This window comes from Chenopodium album, chromosome 21 (assembly GCF_948465745.1).
Source record: "Chenopodium album chromosome 21, dcCheAlbu1.1, whole genome shotgun sequence".
Taxonomy (NCBI): Eukaryota; Viridiplantae; Streptophyta; class Magnoliopsida; order Caryophyllales; family Amaranthaceae; genus Chenopodium; species Chenopodium album.
Genome location: NC_137854.1, coordinates 36,131,074 through 36,152,144, shown reverse-complemented (window position 1 = coordinate 36,152,144; position 21,071 = coordinate 36,131,074). Strand labels below are relative to the sequence as shown.

At 33.5% G+C, this 21,071-nt stretch overlaps 3 protein-coding genes across 5 annotated transcripts; 1 reads left to right on the top strand and 2 right to left on the bottom strand.

Moving 5' to 3' along the window:
• Positions 1-2,277: 2,277 nt before the first annotated feature.
• LOC145601989 (uncharacterized) lies at positions 2,278-7,360 on the bottom strand. 2 transcript variants are annotated; one of them, XM_081658096.1, is made up of 10 exons: positions 7,153-7,360; positions 5,397-5,746; positions 5,279-5,312; positions 4,808-4,928; positions 4,704-4,738; positions 4,257-4,346; positions 3,458-3,520; positions 3,263-3,354; positions 3,110-3,157; positions 2,278-2,681 (listed from the first exon to the last, which is right to left on the bottom strand). In XM_081658096.1, the coding sequence occupies exons 2-10, from the start codon at positions 5,717-5,719 to the stop codon at positions 2,564-2,566; spliced, it is 924 nt and encodes a 307-aa protein (XP_081514222.1). In that variant the 5' UTR covers positions 5,720-5,746; positions 7,153-7,360; the 3' UTR covers positions 2,278-2,563. The 2 variants fall into 2 exon arrangements, with proteins under 2 accessions (XP_081514222.1, XP_081514221.1); XM_081658095.1 differs by having other exon boundaries at positions 4,704-4,928.
• Positions 7,361-8,544: 1,184 nt separating this feature from the next.
• LOC145601356 (CRS2-associated factor 2, chloroplastic-like) lies at positions 8,545-14,825 on the bottom strand. Of its 2 annotated transcripts, XM_081657364.1 has the most exons (6): positions 14,010-14,824; positions 13,312-13,439; positions 12,469-12,694; positions 11,505-11,632; positions 9,532-9,673; positions 8,545-9,118 (listed from the first exon to the last, which is right to left on the bottom strand). In XM_081657364.1, the coding sequence occupies exons 1-6, from the start codon at positions 14,740-14,742 to the stop codon at positions 8,724-8,726; spliced, it is 1,752 nt and encodes a 583-aa protein (XP_081513490.1). In that variant the 5' UTR covers positions 14,743-14,824; the 3' UTR covers positions 8,545-8,723. The 2 variants fall into 2 exon arrangements, with proteins under 2 accessions (XP_081513490.1, XP_081513492.1); XM_081657366.1 differs by lacking the exon at positions 13,312-13,439 and having other exon boundaries at positions 12,469-12,684; positions 14,010-14,825.
• Positions 14,826-17,420: 2,595 nt separating this feature from the next.
• LOC145600751 (axial regulator YABBY 4-like) lies at positions 17,421-18,834 on the top strand. The gene is made up of 6 exons (XM_081656621.1): positions 17,421-17,501; positions 17,697-17,831; positions 18,096-18,258; positions 18,372-18,420; positions 18,538-18,613; positions 18,742-18,834. Exons 1-6 carry the CDS (start codon positions 17,421-17,423, stop codon positions 18,832-18,834), a joined length of 597 nt encoding a protein of 198 aa, XP_081512747.1.
• The last annotated feature ends 2,237 nt before the right edge of the window (positions 18,835-21,071 follow it).

The window sequence follows — 21,071 nt, the reverse complement described above, 5'->3', positions numbered from 1 at the left end:
TACCGATTTGATTTGATTAATCTATCTTTGATCATTTTGGAAAAAAAAAAATAGTATTAAATGAGATAGATATACGTAGTAATTAGAATGGTATTAAATTATTAATATGTCGTTAAAAAAAAATTTGTATTAATGCGTGTTGTTTAAATAAAAACTTTTCATGATTGTTTTAAAAAAATAAATAAATAAATAAATAAAATAAAAAATAAAAAATTGTTCATGATCATTTGTGCTAGGGAATAAAAAAAAAGGGGGATAAGAAAACACACATAAAATGAATACGGAGAATAGCCTAATCTAGTTCATTCTAGTCTAGTTCAATACCGACTATTTTTAAACCTTTTTTTTTTTTTTTTTTTGAGGAAAGACTAATTTTAAACTAAGCCAATACAAGTATTTACTTAAATAAGATGAAATTTCGGAATTATATATGTAATAGTAAAAATGTAGGATGCAACAAAGTAACTTTATCTACAAATTTATTTGTAATTTAAGGTGCATTTTATCTACATGATTTTTACCTATTTGGAGCTTTTATTTATTTATTTAATATATTTTATTTGAATTTATATAAATTAAATTATGATAAAACTTGTTTTTTTTTTTTTTGAAACTTATGCCCTGTTTTCTTCACCTTAAAAAATAATATTAAGTAAAAATAATTTTAGTTTAGTAAAAATAAGTTCAGTTCAGTAAATTTAATTTCACTTCAGTAAAAATAACTTTAGTTTAGTAAAATTCATTTTCTTAAAGAATAATTATAATAGAAAATCACTAAAAATAATTTCAGTTTAACAAAAATAATTTCATTTCAGTAAAATAAATTTAAGTAAAGTAAAAATAATTTCAGTTCAGCAAAATTAAAGTGAAAAGAATAGAGCCTTATTGTTCAAAACTTATTAACTCTTAACTTATTAGTGAAAATAAGACGAACAAAGTAAACAAATGATGATCAGATGATGATCATTAATTAGCTATTATAATGCACGTTTGCTATGCATGTCATATCTCATGTTTATTAGAAATTTGAAAATCCATATTCTCTACATATCTTTTATTTAATAATACAGCTCCATGATTAAAGAAATATATGAAATCTTATGATCTGATCTAATTAAAAGTGTATAATATAACACATATGTAACGTGGTTTGATGCAACCTCCAAAATATGGGTACTCGTGGGCCGCAAGGTGCCCAAAACAAAAGGAGCTCCCTCGCGCAAAACGTGCAAAACCCCCCTTCTTAAACTGCAAACCCTCCCATTCTTGTATTATCTCGTGCACAACATTTGATTTTTTATATTTTTTGTCATTTTATATACGAAGTATACAATATTTAGAAATTCTTAGAAGTAATAAATACTTCATCCGTTTCTTTAAAGTTACAACACTTCTTTAAAATGGAAATATCATAATAGCTGCAACACATTATAAAAAGAAAGGAAAATATTGTACTTTATCTTTATTAAAAGCACATGGCCCACTTGATTATACTCCTAACAACTTTTTAACCCCATTTTAAGTGTATTATATCATGTGAGATCCACTTTTATTAGATACCGTGATAAAGTGTGTGTTACAACTATAAAAAAACCGAGGAAGTATAAAGCAATGATTGGAAAATTGAAGTATACTTAAGAGCTTTCATAAATAGTGACTTTGACAAGAAATAACAAGGGAGTAGTTGTTTCTTGATTTTGTACATAAGTCCTATTAGTGTTATGCCTAGATGTAGGATGTAGACCTGAAATTTCTAACCCTCAACTAACTGTCAACCTCAGGTATAAAGAGATTCGAACACCTAACAATTCTTGAGTTGAGTAGATGACGTGACGTAATAAAAGAGGTCTATGTTACATACAAACGTTTGATTTCAAATTTTCAATAAATGACAACAAAGTGAAAAACAACTAAGAACCCTATAACCACTTCAAAATTCCAAATTTCCGCTGAGTCTAAAAGTACAGTGATTGTCAACTTTGCTGCTCTCACAAAGTTCTTCATACAAAGTTTAACATGCAATAATTCTGAATTTACTTGTCACATCAATAATTTGACTATTAGGTAAGCCATCAAGAGTAATAACAATAGAGTAATATAGCTCTTACTAGACTTGTAGATTTCTTCAACACCCAGCAGTTGCTGGAAGTCAAATTCTGGACACTTGAAAACACAATACCGACTTGACTAATCAAATGCCCCGAGAAAGGTAACGACGGTGCTTCTGAGGTGCTTGAAAAATAAGAAAAACAAGTCACAGTCTCTTGCTATACCAAGTAAAAACTAATTGCTGATTTGCTGCATTTTGTCGTGATACTTCAATAAAACTAATAACTGATACTTACAGCCAGTTTTAAGGGGGGAATAAAAATCAGCTTTACAGGGAGAGTAAATATGAATCAATGATACTATCAATAATAAAAAAAATTGAAAAGGATGGAGAAATCAAATTACGAGACTATCCATCTCAAGCTCCCAGGCCGGTTGGAGGAAAACTGTGTGATCAGTCTTTGCAAGTAAGGCGATGTATTTTCTTGCACGAAATGGACAGAGCAAATTTTTATCACCTTATACCCTGATAAGACTCTGCAAACGATTTTGAAAGCCATAGGTGCTTTAATTTGACTATCAGAGCAAAGGCTCCAAAGCATGGGATGTGCAACAAACCCACTGCGGCATACCTGTACCACAGAAACATATGTTGATTAGCTCGAGCCCCAACCAATAGAATGATGATAAAGAAGAGAAACTCGTCATACAATGCCATAAATGAATATTCAAGACACTGAGGCACTGAGCAATTGTCACAAATAAAACTCCCTTAACCAAACTAAACAAAAGGACAGGCATCATTGACAATGATGCAAACAAATCCTAAACTTATGAGATGTATTCAAGATTCCGCCACTGATTTTTACATTTCAACTGCCTTGTTCTTTCAAGCATCAACAAAGCAATAACAGCTTGAATAAATGAAAGATTCAAAAAAATGATGTTTGCAAACATTTTACTTAAAATACAAGCATACAACAGATAAGGGAAACACAGTAACCTTAGCTCTTAATAAGCACAAGGCAATATAATATATAAGTAGGTGGGAGCAAATTACCATATCGGAGCATATGGAGGTGACAAGTCCATGAATGGATACGGCCACCTACAAAATGAAGAAATAAGTGATCAGAAGGTTTCCCCCCCCCCCCCCCCCCCCCCCCCCCACAAAAATGAATTGTGAAATACATCAAATAAAGGTGAAACTTACTTGAGGGAAACACAAGCATGAATTATCCACTGAACAACAACAAACACTCCGGTCCACAAGATAAAATAGGCAATCCGGAACATAGGGAACTTCTGAAAGATCAGAATTGGTAATCCAATTAAAGATAACAATTGAATCCAATGTCTCTCAACCCCAAGAAACAAACAAAGCTCTTAATAACAAGGTAAATCTTACCATGCAATTCAAAATTGAGTCCCCAAGAATGAGAACGTTGATAGAATGCAAGCTAACATCAAACTGCATTCAAATTAAGAAAGGCAATCAGAAGATTGAAAAAGAAATTCATGAATATATACTACGTATCTGCCTCCAATAAAATTGCGTTTGAAACTGTACAACTGCATACATCAGATAATTGGTTTCTTAAAATTCCATACACACCGATTTATTTCCTTACGCTCTGTCCACTTTGTGCTCGATTTCACAACCGTCCTTTCTCTAGGTTAAAAATTCCAATAATTGAGTTTGACAAGAGCAAACATCCTCAAGTTTTTCCAATCATTCAACATAATTAGCTATCTTAATTCTTTAATGCTCTCACTTTAGCAATTTACAATCACTAAACTGCAGTGTTTCACTAGGTACTTCTATTTGAGAAAAGAAACTCATAATGTCTGTTCATTTTGCTGACCCCAGTCCTACATTCATGATTCATCTATGTTAGTATGTTAATTAACCCTATAAAAGTATTGGACTACTAAAACATTAATTTTCTCTAAAAATACTTATCCATTTTAGACCTAGCTATGCCTATATATGATGAGAAATATCAGATTGTTATTGTAGCATATATCCCCAGAAGGGCAGAGACATAATTTCAAAACCATGCATGTGGTGCCCGTATCACTGTATGCGATTTCTATGAGAATATACAATTGGCACACATTTACACATTGCAAAGAATGCAGATATATATAGACATACAGTAACTAATGAAACAAGATACAACAGAATCAATAGATTTTGCACTCACAAAAGCAAGTCTGTAATCTTTCCCTGTTAGAAATGGGTAAATTAAGAGCCAGAATACAACATCGGTGAGCAGCACAGCACCTGCAGCTACCTGTGTAAAATGTATAAGAGAACAGGAAATTAGAAACGAGCTCCTTATAACTTATGCAGATGCATGATTGTAAAGATGCAGTCATGCAGATTTTTTTTTTGCCCAAAATTGAACACGATAATGTAATCCAGTAGTAAAGAAGTTTTCCCCATACACAACAACCAGTGTCCAGCACAATCCCACTTTAAGCAAGGCTTGGGAAGATACAGATGTACGTAGTCTTGACTCTAAATAATGCATATCAGAAGATAAATCGTTCCCAAATCACATGAATTTCTTTTCTATAGTAGATAAACAGTGAACGTAGACTAGGGGGGAAAAACTGTAAGAAAATAATAAAATAGGAAACTGGCTAACCTGGTACATGATTTGGAGAAGATAACCCGTACAACCTGCAACGTCGTGAACATGAACTTCTTCTTGAATAATCAAGCTGTTTAACAAAGATGTGTTCGCACTACCTTCGAGCTTTGGAGCAACATTAGATCCTTGCTCTGCATCAATATTCTGAGAAGCAGCCTTGGAGTGACAATCTTCACCACGATCACGCCAGCATCCATAAAGAGAGAATGCAGATGCAAACTATAAAGTCACATCACAAAACCAACACAAAATGTAAACATTGGGCGAAGATCAATGCATCTTGAAAGAAGGGCAGGTGCAGACACTCAGCTAATTGCATTTAGAGATATAAACATATAATAATATAGGTAAAGAAACAAGAAAAAATCTGCCTAAACAAGAAAAAAGTTTCCTTCAAAATTGATTCTTATGCAGGATTCAAGTTATTCTCTACTGGTAATGTGCCTCTTACTGCCATCAAGGCTAAAGAAACCTTCAATTTAGGAGTTCATAAGAAAGTCTTCATGTAGATTTATCTTTGCTAATAAGTTCTTTGGAAAGGTACTCATGGTTGTTAGAGTAGAACATACCCCAAAGTATATGGTGGTCAGCGTAAAGGTCCACCTGTTCGTAGGAAAAAAAAACAAAGAGCAATCAGCAGAAAGTATGAAATTCAATACGAAACAAAAGAAGGTCACAAGAGCTTACTGAGTATAGTAGAAAAAGATTCCAGGTCCTTTAGCAATAGTGTTGCTAACGATCACTGCCAATAGCAAAACAAAAGCAAATAATCTAAAAGCAAGCAGAATGGCAGGGTGAATGCTTTTCAGACATGTTTTCCAAACTTCATCCTTGTATAGAACTCCAACTGGTATAATTCCGCGTTCTCTCTTCTCATTGCTTAATTTCTTTTTGCCTTCATATTTCCATATAAGAAAAGTACTAAACACTGTGATGCCCAAGATGTATAAAGCACAAATAAGAAACCTCCAATTCAACCAATAACTAGGGTCTGTTGTATCAGCAGCCATGGTCTACTTGCCTATTCGTCAACAAGCCTGCATAAGAAGGATCATTACTGTTGTAAACTCAAAATATACTTCGTAATCATATCTATTTGCAAACATCCGTTTTGGGACAAGCAGTACAGTTCATGCAAGAACATAACTTTACAAGAGATCGATTACAGAATCGGTCCTATATAGATTTAAACTATAGTAACCTGATAATTAAACCATAGATTAAACTCCTTCTGTCTCAAAATACATGTCATGTAAACAAGACACATGTAGTCAGGATCTAATAGTAAGTATTCTAGACCAACAGTTCAGAAACAGTACAGTCAATGTTCGATTCTGAGTTGAATTTGTTTGTTAATGAATAATGAGCCAAGCTCAAGCTTAAAATAATAGTTTGAATATTTATAGAGCCAAACTCAAACTCTGCATTTAGCCTGAAAGCTCGTGAGTTTAAATAAATAATACTCCGTACTTCATATTTTATGAGATTGTTAAACATATATATTTAACCTCAAAAAGTCCTAAATTATCATTTGAATGCAAAGATAATAGATACCAGGACTAAACCCACAATATACTATTATAAAGTCAGTAACAACATTAGTATGTTTCTTCACCTACTTAATCAAGCAAGCTCAAACTCGGACCATTCTTGTTAAGCCTAACTCGAACATGATTTTAAAGTATAACCTAAAGTGAGTAAGAAATCACAAATGACAAGATGCTAAATCAAGCAAGCTCAAACTCGAATAATTCTTATTAAGCCAAGCTCGAACATAATTTTAAAGTTTTATCTATAGAGACAAGTGACAATTCAGAAATAACAAGTGATTGTACATTGGCATTCAAAACAATAAATTACTTCCTCAGTCTCTTTATTACTTTCTCTTTAATAAATGATAGAAAGTGGACATTAATGAAGAGACGGAGGAAGTACCAGAAATGAAAATAGTAATAAAAACTCGACCTAATGTTGTCGAGCATTTCTTGTGTAAGACAGTTGTATGGTAAGACAAAAGTGATTTTTCGTGATATAAGGGTAACGTTCATGATTAACTATCAAATTTAGGGGTGACTATATTAGAAAATTACAGTACATAACACTTATCTCACACTAAAATTCGCCAATATTGTCAAAAAAAAATTATGGTACTTTAAGCTGTTATATTAATGCCCCTAACAATACGACTATATCGAAAAATGTAAATGAATATATATTCCAAAATATTAATCCATATCAAATAAAGTATAAACTAACCAAAACAGCATTATAATAAAAAGGAAAAATAAATTTCACTACGAATCAACAATTCTGGGCAAGATATGAACAAAAATAAATTCTGGGTTCTTGTAAAAATCATAAAATCCCATATTAAACAAGAAATCATTAAACAAAATTTACATAATTGACAAAAATAATGGTAAAACAAGAAATGAGAAAGTACCTGATTTTGATAAATAATCAGAAAACACCGAATAAAAAGTGGGAATTCAGAGGATTTGGAGGAGAGAGAAAATCGGAGGAAGACGAAGAAGAAAATTAGAGTGGATTGTTAGCAGTAACAAACAGTCTATCACACCCCCAAAATTCCCCCGCAATTTAATTTTTATTTTTTTTGGGGAGGAGAGACAATGAAAAGGCAAACGAAAGTACGCCAATGAAGTGGGTCGATTAAAGCAGCGTCTAAAAAGTTCACGTAATTTCGACTTCATTTTGGTTTTTTGCGACTCACAAAATCTTCATCTAACACGTGGAATTTATTACGTGAGGTGTTAATTATTGGTCTGCATTTAATTAAACTAACAAGGAACTGTTTATCAGTCTATTGTTTTTTCTATCAAAAAAAGAAAGACGTCAATTTTTATTGTACAATTTGATTCATCTGATTGTTCGAGAGCTCTAAATAAGTAAATAAGTCAAATAAATAACTTTAATTGTATTATGGATATCGTACAACCAATTATTTTACAAATAAATACTCGTAGTTGTATACACTAAATTATTTGTTGGCGAACAAGGTTGAGATTGTGAGCATGTGATTTTAAAAACATGTGAGAAATTAACTCTATTTAACAATGATAATCCCGTCAAAATAATAATAATAATAATAATAATAATAATAATAATAATAATAATGGTAATCTTAAGTTGTTCTTATGGAGCTATATATGAGAGGCTAAGAGCTAATTAAAAGTCATTCTTCACCAAGAGTATATGACTTAGGAAATGGAGGGTCAACACCCCCCCCCCCCAATGGTTGGGGGTTCGATTCTCACCTCCCTCATTCCCGTGATAGGGTGAGGGACCCCCATATCTTAATGATTAAACAAAATCTATTTGAGAGCTAGTATTCACCGATGTACATGGTGCTACATATAAGAAAATATATTGGAATAGACAAAACTAATTACAATAATGGTGAAATTTTGAGATGGATTGAAAGTTTTAAACATTCTATCTCAATTTTTTTTCCCTATTACAAAGTACGAGCATTTAAAATTGTACTCATAGACACTTGCAGTGCATTTCTAACATCATACCTCAAAATCTGGACATTTATATCAAAGTTTTAGACATTTTGTCATATTTTTGCCCAGAATCTAGTACCCAAATCTCAAAATTCTGAGACCCAAATCCCAAAATCCGAGCCTCAATATTAAGAGTACTAAGCAGAATTTTGAAACATAGCAACTTCAAAAATTAACACATCACCCTGAAGTCTGAAGGATAAACAACAAAAACACCACTACTTGGCTACTTGCATAAGCTTCAAGCCTTCAACAACAGTAGAGGAGGCCGCAGCCTAGCTTTTACTTAATATCTACAGAACAAGCAATTTAAATAAACTTCTGTATTACTTGTTAATTTCTTTGGTTTCAGAAGATAATTCACCAACAGTAATTATCATAATCAGTAGAGTTTTTTCATTTATTATGTACAAATTGTTTTTTACAAGGACACTTACATAGGTATTACCGTATCAGATTTGGTGTAACATTTTTAATCCCCACATAATTATTGATTTTGCCTATGCAATTTCTCTGCTATCAGATCAACTGGTAACGAGCCTAGAGGGCCAGGTGATTCTGCCTCCTCAAACAGGTCATCCCCATAATCTTCAAACTCGTCGTCTTCATCATTGGAGTAATCATTAAATTCTTCATCGTCTTTAAAGACCTCATCTTTGGCTTCCAAATTTGATAATTCACCCTCGCCTGAATGGACTAGAGCAGGATATGAGTGCTCGATTGCTTGTGTCATCCTATCAAATTCCTCCACCCTTTCTAAAAGAGCATCAGGACCCAGATCAGTCTCATCGAGTAAAACTGCCTTATTTGACTCTATCGCACGTTTCCATAGTGACATCATTCTTGGACTTGAGATTACAGTTTTGGCTTTGCCTGATTTTCCTGAACATGAATAGAAACAGGAAACTTGGTCTGTAAGTGCATCGAAATCTGACAAACACTAGAATACAGCTACAGCTCAACTAGAGACGCCAAGGAAAGATCTCTAACTAAACCCAGCACTTGGGTGTAATTCATTTTTGTTGCCTTGTAGGCTACTTTGAGGCATCCAGCATCTATAATTTAACTTAATAAATCTGTTACTTGGACACTTGTAAGTATATCAGACAAGTGTGTGTGTCCAAGTGTCAGCCTCGGCTAGCTATTTAATGAAAAATTGCCCTTGTTCATCGTCCAAAATGCAGTGTGAAGTGTCCATACCCCTGTTGGAGTGTGAGGATCCGACATGCACACTTGTGGTGATTTCAATCAACATATAATACAATCAAAATGATAGTAGTCTTAATCATACATACCTGAAGCACCAAAACCATTTACAGTAGCATCCAGAGTCAGCAAGGCTGTTGGAGTGTCCGGGTACATAGACTTCCAGTCGTGTCCCCTCCACATTAGTATCTGTTCATCATCAAAAGAAAGCAGCACACAGGGAACCAACTCCTGTTGCACACACAGGAAGAATGTCACTCTCTGCCACTTTGCAGTTGATTTCAGGATTTCATGTTTGCAACACAATATGGCCTAGTTCCGTCTTTTAATAAATTAGGAAATCAATATATAGCCAATGATGTATGATCATCTCATAATCCATATCAAAGCTATGAAAACAAATCAAATACTGCCTAGTCCATTTCACCAGCAGTTAACCAGTAAAGAGCTAGAGCAATTCAGAGAATTTACATTTTCAAGATATGAGGGCACAGTCAATTGAAGCCAGCCAGCATTATCATAATTATGCCTTGTTTAGCAGTTCTATTACATGTCAACAAAACTACACAACAAGTAATTGACTGATAGAAGGTGTCAGGACCAAAACAAGAAGGAACCTTTCCAAGTGTAAGCAAGTGGATAGATTGGTTTTGAATAGATATGGCAAGGGATTAGGTCAATAGGATGCCTATGCATCTATAGCAGGAAAAAGAACTTATCATATTTGTAATTGAGAGGGAAACCTGCCTGCCCGATTGCCGGTTCCAGTCTCAATGTAAGCCTGCAAGGTTCATATTTGAAAGCAAGCATTTTGTTTACTTGGACAGTTGAAAAGTTTACAGCACAAATGACAACTAAAATGCAAGTTTTGGTTAGAAATAGCATTGATAATATGTGACACCTGAATAAACATCATCTCTAGGACATAATAAAATGTAAAGCATTATCAGCAGATCCAAACTGTAGGGATAAGTTTAATGATCAATCCCTTATTTGAGATAGAGGAGAGGGGGTGGGGGAGTTTAGCAGTCAACTCCAGTCCTGATAACATCTGACATCCTGGCCATGTCCCTTCTGTTGCGGCCACGGCAAAGCAGTATACTGCAATTGGTTCATATGAAGAAATTAACTCCATCTTGCAAGTCTTATCCATCGTCTTGCAAGTCTTATAAGCCTCATAATATCTAATTTGCAATTATTGAGCAGCAAGTGATACTAAGTTAAGCCTTTAAGTTTTAAGTGTGCCTTAATTCTATACTAGAGAACAAAATCTTCTTAGCCTCTCTAAATCAATTTAACACCAGCAGTACTTGCTGTATTATAGCAAGCTATACGAGGAACTTCAATGCAAAATTGGAATCTTTCAGCACAGCATTGCATAAAAGGAACTAACCCTCCAGCGGAAAAGATATTCACATAATCCAGGACTAACAAGCATAAACCAAATGGATAAGAGTAACTACAAGAAGTCAGGAAACCAGAACAAAGAAGTAAAAAAAAAAAAGTTAACAGCATTAACCTGTTTACTAGTACTAGCTTAAAAGTGTAAAATCTACTACTACATACATGTTTGTTAAGCAGTAATATGTTGTGGAAACTACAATCTGTAGTGTAACCTGTATATAAGGTTGATAAAATAACTGTAACCCAACATATATATTTGTATTCGCAGATTTCCATTACCACCACTTGAGAGGTGGTATTGAGAGGCAATAAGGATTTATGAAGAAAACACATACTCCATTGAGGATTTAGTTACTCTTACTCATTTACTTTAGAGGTAGTATTGTGTGGTAATAAAGAGTAACTGGAGTAGGTGTTGTTCCATTACCATAGACTTTAGCACGAGACTTCCCATACAAAATTGTTATTCATTATCATTGCCATCGTTCAATATTGCCACCATATGGGCCATAAAAGTAATAGAAACCATCAAAATGAGACCTAAAAAAAATGAGACTAGGAAATCATAGCAACGGATTATATGTTAACCAGCTTACTAGTATAAGCAAAATCGTAAATTTTAAATGGTGGCCGTAATATAAGGAAGCTGTATACATACCATTAGTTTTGCCCCAATCTTCTTGTAGTCACTGGGTTCTAGTCCTCGGCAATCAACCTTAACAAGTTCACTTCCTTTAAAAGCTTCTCTCACTTCATTGACAAGGTTATTGTAGACTCCATTCTTTGCTGCAGCATATGAAAGATATTTAGACATGCCACATTACACAGAACAAACTAAGATGATCCAAAGGGGATAGTAAATGAGCTTGGTTAAATCAACAGGTGAAACTGCTCCCTCTCTTACATTCTGTAGTCTCTCCAAACTTTTTGTAATAACTAGATGAAAAAAATTATATTATAAAATAAAAGCTGCAGCACTACAAACATGGGAGTAAAGAACAGCAGAAATCCTGAAAGCAAGAGGCAAATTCAGAAGAATTTGGACTTGATGAGCTCAAATGAAAAAAAAAAAAAACTTGCACACCTGAAGTTAAACAAATTGTTTACCAGACATCACTGTCTTAATTGGATAGCACGCTCTCCAGTCTCTACTGATGCATAACACTCAAGTAAGACTGTAAGACTGCAGAACCTGACAATAAAATAAAACTGAACCAAATGTTGATTTATACATTGCCCTTGGGTGTTCAGCATCAAAAAGTAGTGGGTTGTCCCTAAAAAGTATATTTACAATTACAAAGACATTGTAGATTTGCAGAAGAAACAAGGGCAGGGTAACCTCAAATAGTCACCATTTTGTGCAAACCAAGCAGAAAAACAAAGTCACAGAACCAAGAAAAAATAAAATCATGAAATCTATGACATGAGATATGAAGCGAGCCAAATACATGGACTCACTAGTGGGTACAGGAATGATAGAAAGGTGAAGACTGAAAAGTGAAGAATGAATAAGCTATGTGATGTCATGTCTCTTAAGTCTCAAGTCCCAAACATCAAAAGCGTCAAGATAAGAAGCAAATTAACTAGAAATTAGATAAACAGTATGCATAATCAAACTTTACCTAGTTTACATATTGCCAGAAGGCTTTTCCCTTTTCGTCTAAACTCATCAGCCTCCTTTTTTGTCAAGCCTCCAGGAGCATCTTGAATAAGTTTTGGATAAACTGGGGTAGCTGGCTTCCAAAGCATTAAAGGATATTGTGGGCGAGTGCGATAGTTGTAATTCCGTCCACGGAACAGGTAAACTACACCACCAGCGCGATGTATAATCTTACCCCCTGTTCTCTCCTAACATTGTTAAGAACAGTCTGAGCATCAAGAAAATAAACTCATCTTAAACTGATTGCTTCAGGTTACTTAGTAACTATGCAAAAACGCAGCATCTAGTAAGGAGACTGTCCAGACTTTCGAATAAACTATTAGAAGATTTAGAACCTTATTGGGTTATACAAAAGCTGAGCATCTTAAAGTCAACATGCTCAACAATCCTGAATGATGTAAGCCAATCATAAATGTCTAACATTGATGGTATATCACGTGCTTATAGACCATAGCCTATCCACTTCATATAATTTAGTAAATAATGTAATGGTCTCTATGCCTCCCTTTTGTTTGTTCTTTAAAAAGAAGTTCATGCATGTATAATCCCATGCTACTAATCCTGATATTATCAACAGATGCAAAAACTACGAATGTACATAAAGTCATAAACGTATCATTTCAATTCAATGATTGTCTGGAGTATATTTGAGTAATATGACGGTTAAAGCAGTAAGATAAAATTCAATGAATGTCGGGAGATAGCATGAAAAACATACAAAATCAAAGGATCAATTCGTTAACTCAATTCAAATACAATGGATACCCGGGAATGAAGTGGGGACATGGAATTTCAAAGAACAAACCTCAAGACATTTGCACACATTATCCATGTCAACAGTTGGGACACCTTTGCATTTCACTTTACAGACTCGCCGTCTCTTCCAATGAGTATGTACCAACTCCAACATATTGTGTGTCAATCCATCTCTTCCTAAAACAAGATTATTTTAAAGTTTAGACAATTATCTATTGATGAAGCAAAATTTCATCAAAAACAACACATTATATCTAGTCTAGCTTAAAATTTTAAAAGTCCCACTTAGAGCAATCCCAACAGGCATCATACCCATTTCCTGACAAACCCAATTCAAATATGCCATATCTTCTCATTCACCACAGAATGCAACATTCTTCTTTACTTCCAACTATACTGAATATAAAATGGTCTAATCCATCATTCTAATTCGATTACCCGTCGAAAATTCCCATACAATTAACTCATCACTAATAAAATCCCATGTACCCCCAAAATATAACTCTTTCACCTCCAAACCTATCATAAATTCAAGAGTAACATCCACCTAAGAACTAATTATTCGATAACCCACATAAAACTTTGCCAGTTCATCAGGTAAATCAAGAAAAATTCTCATTGTAGTAAAAAAAAAATGAAAACAACAAATCCATTACATCATACAAATACATAAATCAATAACCCACATAAATGTAAGCAATAATCCGATAAAATCAAAGAAATTGGGATATAAAATTTCAGAATTACCAAGATTAACCTGACGATTATCCTTAAGAAGAGGTTGAACAAGAGCTTTTTTCTCAGCCCTAGACAAGGGTTCCCCAATAATCTCCTTCCTACTCATCACTTCCTTAGGAAAATCCCCAAATTTATAAGGACCAGGCATATCAACCCTCTTAACACCCTTCATCCCAGGAGGAGGAGGATTGAAAGAATCAAACAAAGGAATCTTCTTATTCTTCTTCAACAATTTCTCAGCTTTTGATTTCAATGGCGCTTTACCAGTCCAAGGCCGCGGCATTGATGGTGGAGCAAAGGGCAAAAAAGCCGGTTCTCGAATCGCCAAAGGTTTCGCCTTTGGGGTTTCAGAATAGCTGAATTTATACTCAAATGGAGCTCCGGGAAGATGGTAAGAAACCCCGGAATCCCCAATTACAACTGCTCTATCAATACCATTGTCATTATCAATGTTTTTGGTATCGGTACCGGTATCGGGTTCGGGGGAAGGAGGGGGGAGGATAATTGGGGTGGGGGATGAAATGGGTTTGAAGAATTTGGTTTTGTTGTGGGGGATTTTGGTGAAAGCAGGGTGATTTTTGGGGTTTGATTGGGTTTTAGGGAAATGGGGTTTTTGCTTTGGAGGGTATTTTGGGACTGGGATTGGTGGAGAGAAAGATGGTGGTGGTTGTGCGGTGGTTGGTGCGGTGGTTGGAAGAGGGGAGAAGGGGTTGTGGTTGGGAAGTGAAGCTAAGATTGCCATTGAAGAATGAAGATAGGAGTGTTTGTTTGCTACTGAGGATATTTTTAGCGCCTTTTTTGTGGATTTGGGTAAGAAGGAACTCAGGAAAGTAGTTTATAAGTTTTGGGTTTGTAATGTACTAATGTTGGGCTATTGTCCTAAACTTGGGGGTCTTTTTGGCCCCTTCATTTTGATTTGTGGAGATAAGTTTTTGGTCTAGATGAGAATTGAGAAGAATTGTCTTACTGAACGGTTTCTTATGACGATACATGTTACTCGTTGTTGTTGTCGACTTATTCGAATCTCGCACGGATTAGCTTGTCCGAGTTGGCGAACCAGACATATGGAATTTCAAATCTCAAAGGTCTAATAGGGATTGAACTTGCATCGTAAGTATGTTTTCTAATAGTTAATAACGATAATAGATAATAATGATAATAGGGATTAACTTGATATTAACTATGAGATTTGAAACGGTCTAATAGTTAATATCAAGTTAACTATGTGCACGGATTAATTTGGAATTTCAAATCTCAAAGGTCTAATAGGGATTCATCGTATTATACGGTCTAATAGGGATTCATCATAACATATGGTTTAATAAGCATTGAACATACCATATTACCAAATATCAAGTTAATTTGAATCGTTACTACCTATTATCTCTGTTTTCAACTATTTGCAACGATTTGACATAAAGTGTGAGTAGAAAATGTCTGATCATTACAAATAATTTAAAACAGAGGTAGTATTTACCTTTATAAATATTACTACGTATCTAAGAGCAAATCATTTATACTCTTCAAATTTAAACACATACTCTTTAACTTATAATGCAAATCATTTACTACGTATACTCTTCAAATTTAAACACATACTCTTTAACTTAATGCATGTGTGACTGTCAAGAAGTATAAACTAATCTTACTGATTGAATTAAATTTACGTACATACACATCCTTTACACTCCAAAACACTCAAGAAACCTACTTTACCTCTACATACATATGGAAAACTTCATATGATTGTCCTTGTGCATATAAGATTTTATGCAATCTTAGAGATTGGTATCATCTCTCTTGTCAGATACACTAGCTTGTGCTTAGTGACAAACTTAAAGATTTTAAGTGCTCCATTACCCATTAGACCATTATATAAAATGTACAACATGAGACACAAACTAACAAAGCTATAAAGCTAGTAGAGGAAATCGATAGTGACAAAATGACCAGTTAAGTTAAGTTTAGTCTAGTGAAAGAATAGCACCTTTTAACCATGAGGTTGGAGGTTTAAATCTACTAGTTAGAGACAATTTAGAAAAAATCATCTCATTAAGCCCTAATTTAGAAATAATGACACAAAGATATAGGGAGGCAGAAAACAACACTTAACAAAATAAGACATTGGTCCCGTTTTTCCTTTAATTTCCCACCATCAAACCAACAACATTTTGGAAATCTCTCTTTTTTATGTGATGGCTACCAAGTGTGTGTCAATGTTTGGAAGTAAGTGTGTGACTTGAATTCAATGCATTCATCAGAACTCAAGTGAGGTCAAAATTCTCATTTTTCAATTTTGAGAGTCTATTTGCTTTTTAATCTAAGCAAGACTTCCAAAAATCTATGTGTTTGTTGAGTAAGAAATCTATGAATATATAATGAAGATGTTCGTTCTCCAATAATTTGGTGTAATGGATAGGAATAATGCAAGGCCGACTATTAATGTTACCTATGATATGATGATTATCTATAATAATTCTAGAAAAATTATATATTTTTATGAGTAACAATTTTACATATAGATCTGACCTAGATTTCTAGAAATAGATCCCTCCGGCCCCCTCTCCTCCTTTCTTATAAGTCATTACAAATGTTATCCCATCTTTTTAGAGGGTTTATAGCTTCAATGATATACAACTATTTGCTAGCTTGGCATTTTACATGTCAAAGAGTAATAGACTAGAGTCGTTCTTCATTAATAATATATGCATTTGATGACATTGATCAACCACTACCACTGCGAGTCTATTTTGGACATTTAGAGTGACACACATATAATTTCAAATTAAATAAGGCACATGTATGTATGTATCCATACACGTACCAATCAATTTTGCAATGCTAGTATAGTGATTAAACTAGAGTATAAAAGGCCTCTCGATCAAATAATTGATTGAGATATTATTTGTGTTCGAAGTGTATGTGTGTTGTCCAAATGATGAAAGATTAAGAGTTCGATCCTTAGCTTATACGAAGTATAACCATCAATTAATCCGCTCCATCCTCTTATTAATTAGATCAACCAAAAGGAAAGTTAGATTGCCTATAGATGACAATCTAACAAAAAATTGATTAAAGTTACCATATACATATAAGAATTATTAACTAACAATTCACTGTCTTCCGTAGCTAAATTCTAAAAACATAGATTTTCGTCACATAATAAATATAACGAAGGATACATTTATATCCTAGGAATAAATTAATATGCATTATTGTAAATTAGCTACACAGATACTGTTATGTTATTATAAGTCTTATAACACAACATGACTCACTTAAATGAAGTCTGGTGTTTTTTCTATATATATTGTGCATACTTGCTCCTACTCTTAGAACCCTAAAACCTACAATTACACAATTACATACTCTCACCTCCCCCAACCCCAATTCCTCTCTCTAAATTCGACCTCGAGAATAATGGCAACACTTAATCGTTTATTCGATACTCAAGAACAAATATGCTACGTCCAATGCAGTTTTTGCACCACCATCTTACTGGTAATCTTATGTTTCCTATGTTACTACATACGTACCAATCTTTTTGTACACATGCGTGGCTAAGTGACGTTTGTTGATAGTGTAATTTGAACTACTAGTGTAGTACTAGTGCGTGTACTCATCCTGGTTAGGTCCGGATTATTAGTCTATATACCCGTGTTTTAATTATTTTTTTCTTTTTATCGTTTTGTGAAGGTGAGTGTGCCATATAGTAGCATGACAATGGTGGTGACAGTGAGGTGTGGTCATTGCACTGGTCTTCTCTCAGTCAACATGTTGAAAGCTTCTTTTGTTCCCCTCCATCTTTTTTCTGCCCTTAACCAAGATCAGGTAATAATAATTAAGTTTTCTTATTAATTATTTAAATATTAGCAATATTATGAAATACAATACTTAATTTATAACTTGATATTTTTGGATATTTGTTATTAAGAGACCTCAAGTATATGTTTTTGTACACAATAAAATTATGAATAATTGTAATCCGAAGTTTATTTCGGACAATTAAAGAAATTAAACCTAGCTTCTTGAACTTAATTAATTGTTGATTCAGCAATGCGAGTGTTTTTCGTATCATGATTTAATTTTGCATAGGTAAATTATAAGCACCAAGAGGAAGTGGATACATCGAAGTCTATGGACAGGCACAGTACTACTTTGTCCATGTTACCATCTTCGGAAGAAGATAATGACGATGAGGAGGAGGATGAAGAGGATGATGAAGATCACATTGCGATTGAACAAATTGTTAATAAACGTATACACTTCAAATTTGATGTTCATGTATATATTATTGAATTTTTTTCGCTTTAGTATCATGACCTAACGTGATTACATATATAACATATTGCTGTTTTCATTAATTGGCAGCTCCAGAGAAGAAAAGAAGGGCACCATCAGCTTATAACAAATTTATCAAGTACGTAAATTCGAGTGATTCGACATTGTTAATTATTCATAATATTTCGTCATTCAAGCATCTACTAATACAAAATAAAATGATAATAATAATTTACATGTGTATTTTGAATAATAGAGAAGAAATCAGGAGGTTAAAGGCTAGGAATCCTAACATGACTCATAAGGAAGCCTTTAGCACTGCTGCTAAAAATGTAAGCTTATTAAATTTGTCACCTTTTTTTTATTTGATTTATAATTTGATGATAAAGTGTAAAAAATAAAATTTTGAATGTTTATAGTTTTTTTTGATTTTTTTTTTTCTTTGTTATTAATTTTGCAGTGGGCTCATTTCCCGTCGGTCCAACATGAAGTTGATGAAGATAATGGTAGCCATGAGAATAGCATGACACAAAACTTAGACGACGAAGATTAAGCTCATCGAGTTTAATCTTTTTCGTATTAATCTTCTTTAGGGTTGAGTTCTTAGCAACTAATTTGAGTCTGAAAATGGGATTTATATATGGATATGGTATTATTTTAGCCCCGTGTGTGTATGTACGAGTTCTATTTAAGTGTTATTATGTTTGATGAACCATTAATGTATTAATGAAAAAATAGTACTATTATTGTACTGTTTTTGTGATAAAATCATCAAAATTAATTAATTAATTTATGATCTTATTACTCAGAATTTCCTTCTCTGAATAATCTCACGTTGACAATTTTCTGGCATGTCGGACATTGTAGCTTCTTTATTGAATTGTAGCATTGTTAGCATGCATTTCTATAAGTGTACGTAAGCTAATTTCCATGTTAAATTTATGGGACTATAAGATATAATTTCATACATTCTTCAACTTTGAGAATGTCTCTATTATAAATTCTTCAATAAATTAATTGAACACTTCAATGAGACAAATGTTGTGGACAATAAATTCTGATTTATAACTACCATACCCCAATATCGGTAATTTGGATCATATTTCACCCCAATATGTATTACTTTGTGAGTCAAAATATTTATTTTGTTGTGCGAATGAATCACAAGGCCGGGCAATACAAACTACTAATATTAAGTCCGTATGTAGTAGGGAATTTGAACATGTGACCTATCATACACAAACCTGTTAATTAAGGCATTATTGATTTATATGTCAAAGTAATATTATGGACGCGTGTATCTATAAGTTATAACAATAATATAATATCCCTTAAGCAATCGAGTTCCTAGATTTTAACTCAATAAATTAAAAAATAACTCTTTTAATATGTAAGATTTTAAGTCATTTTGTTGGTGATGGATGAAAACAACTAAAAAGCCATTGGTTGGTTTTCAATTCATGACAAAATGTTAAATTAGGTTTGTTTCTTACATTATACATTTATACAAGTACCCTTAGCTTGTTAGGTGACTAACAATTAACCGAGTTAGGCAAACAGCCTCACAAATCATACAGGTGTATACTCTTATTGGACTCTGTAGTAATCTGTGACCTATCTTAAGGGTTATTTTATTTAGAATTACATGTATATTGACGTCCTTCTTGGATTCCTATCAAGTCATAATCAAAGTTTTGTAAACATCACATTTCATTATTTATGGCACTTACTATATATGATGAGAGTATTTCTTAAAATAAAGTGAAAAACTTAGCCTGATCAAGTTGTACGTACAATTTCTAAGGTAAAAAATGAGAAAACTGACACATGGAAATGGCATTTCTGTTGGTAAAGGTTTTCTGGTCCATTTAGAAGCCAAAAGATTCAGTGAAAGAAAGCCCTCAAAGCTAAGCTAAGCTAGCTGCATTCAATGATCTTATGCAGTGACAGCCTCAAAATTGATCGAGACATCTCCAACTTACAACTTAAATTAATCATTAACTAGTTAGCTCAGATTATTATTGTTAAAAAATAAGAAAATATATATAAAAAAAATGGTGGAAAATGTTGAATTTCGGAGTTTTATTAGGACTTAAGAGTCACAATCAATTTGACCTTTCTAGTTAGATGCTCTTGGAAATGGCTAGTTCTTGCTTTCTATATATTCTACTAATATCATATGTTAATTTTCATATCCACTAGAACTTCTAAATGATGTACATGATCAAGACATGAACTTTAACTAAGAGTCTAATTCAACACACGATGAAAGACAAGTGACCTTGAGCTCTTCAAGCTATTGTATGCAACTAGTCCATCTATTGCACTAGAGACCTAAGAAAGATAAGTTCAAATTGGGGCGTGAATAAAATAAATGTACATGATGGATTGAAGAACTAGAAACATATGTAACTTAATCTAGCAAAGATGACTGATATTCGATTAATCAATGATAATCAAAGAGTTCATGATCAATAGATGGTGGTAGAATGGTAGATTATTGGACAATTTTGTTTAAGTGGATTCAACAATAATCTCACATTATTAAAGAATGATAAAGAATGATAGTGAGGGATAGCTCAAGCGGGTTAGAGCTTCCCTCCCGATCTCAAGTTCTCTTGGAAGTTGGAATAGATTCTCGTCACCTGCCCTTGTGGCTCTTCACACACACACACACACACAAAAACAATAATATTGAACAATAATATTGAACAAATTCTTGAGGAGCCGATTAGTTTTTCTATGATTTCTAATTATACCTTCTTTTTTCAAGGATTTGAAAGAGAGCAA

Coding starts and splice junctions, on each gene's coding strand:
- LOC145601989 (XM_081658095.1), bottom strand. CDS start 5,719: ATGGCTGCTGATACAACAGACCCTAGTTATTGGTTGAATTGGAGGTTT. Junction 5,313..5,396: donor ATCTTTTTCTACTATACTCA/GTAAGCTCTTGT, acceptor TCCTACGAACAG/GTGGACCTTTACGCTGACCA. Junction 3,521..4,256: donor AAGATTACAGACTTGCTTTT/GTGAGTGCAAAA, acceptor ATTTGAATGCAG/TTTGATGTTAGCTTGCATTC.
- LOC145601356 (XM_081657364.1), bottom strand. CDS start 14,742: ATGGCAATCTTAGCTTCACTTCCCAACCACAACCCCTTCTCCCCTCTT. Junction 12,695..13,311: donor ATGTGTGCAAATGTCTTGAG/GTTTGTTCTTTG, acceptor TAACAATGTTAG/GAGAGAACAGGGGGTAAGAT. Junction 9,119..9,531: donor AAATGGTTTTGGTGCTTCAG/GTATGTATGATT, acceptor ATTCATGTTCAG/GAAAATCAGGCAAAGCCAAA.
- LOC145600751 (XM_081656621.1), top strand. CDS start 17,421: ATGGCAACACTTAATCGTTTATTCGATACTCAAGAACAAATATGCTAC. Junction 17,502..17,696: donor TTTGCACCACCATCTTACTG/GTAATCTTATGT, acceptor CGTTTTGTGAAG/GTGAGTGTGCCATATAGTAG. Junction 17,832..18,095: donor CTGCCCTTAACCAAGATCAG/GTAATAATAATT, acceptor AATTTTGCATAG/GTAAATTATAAGCACCAAGA.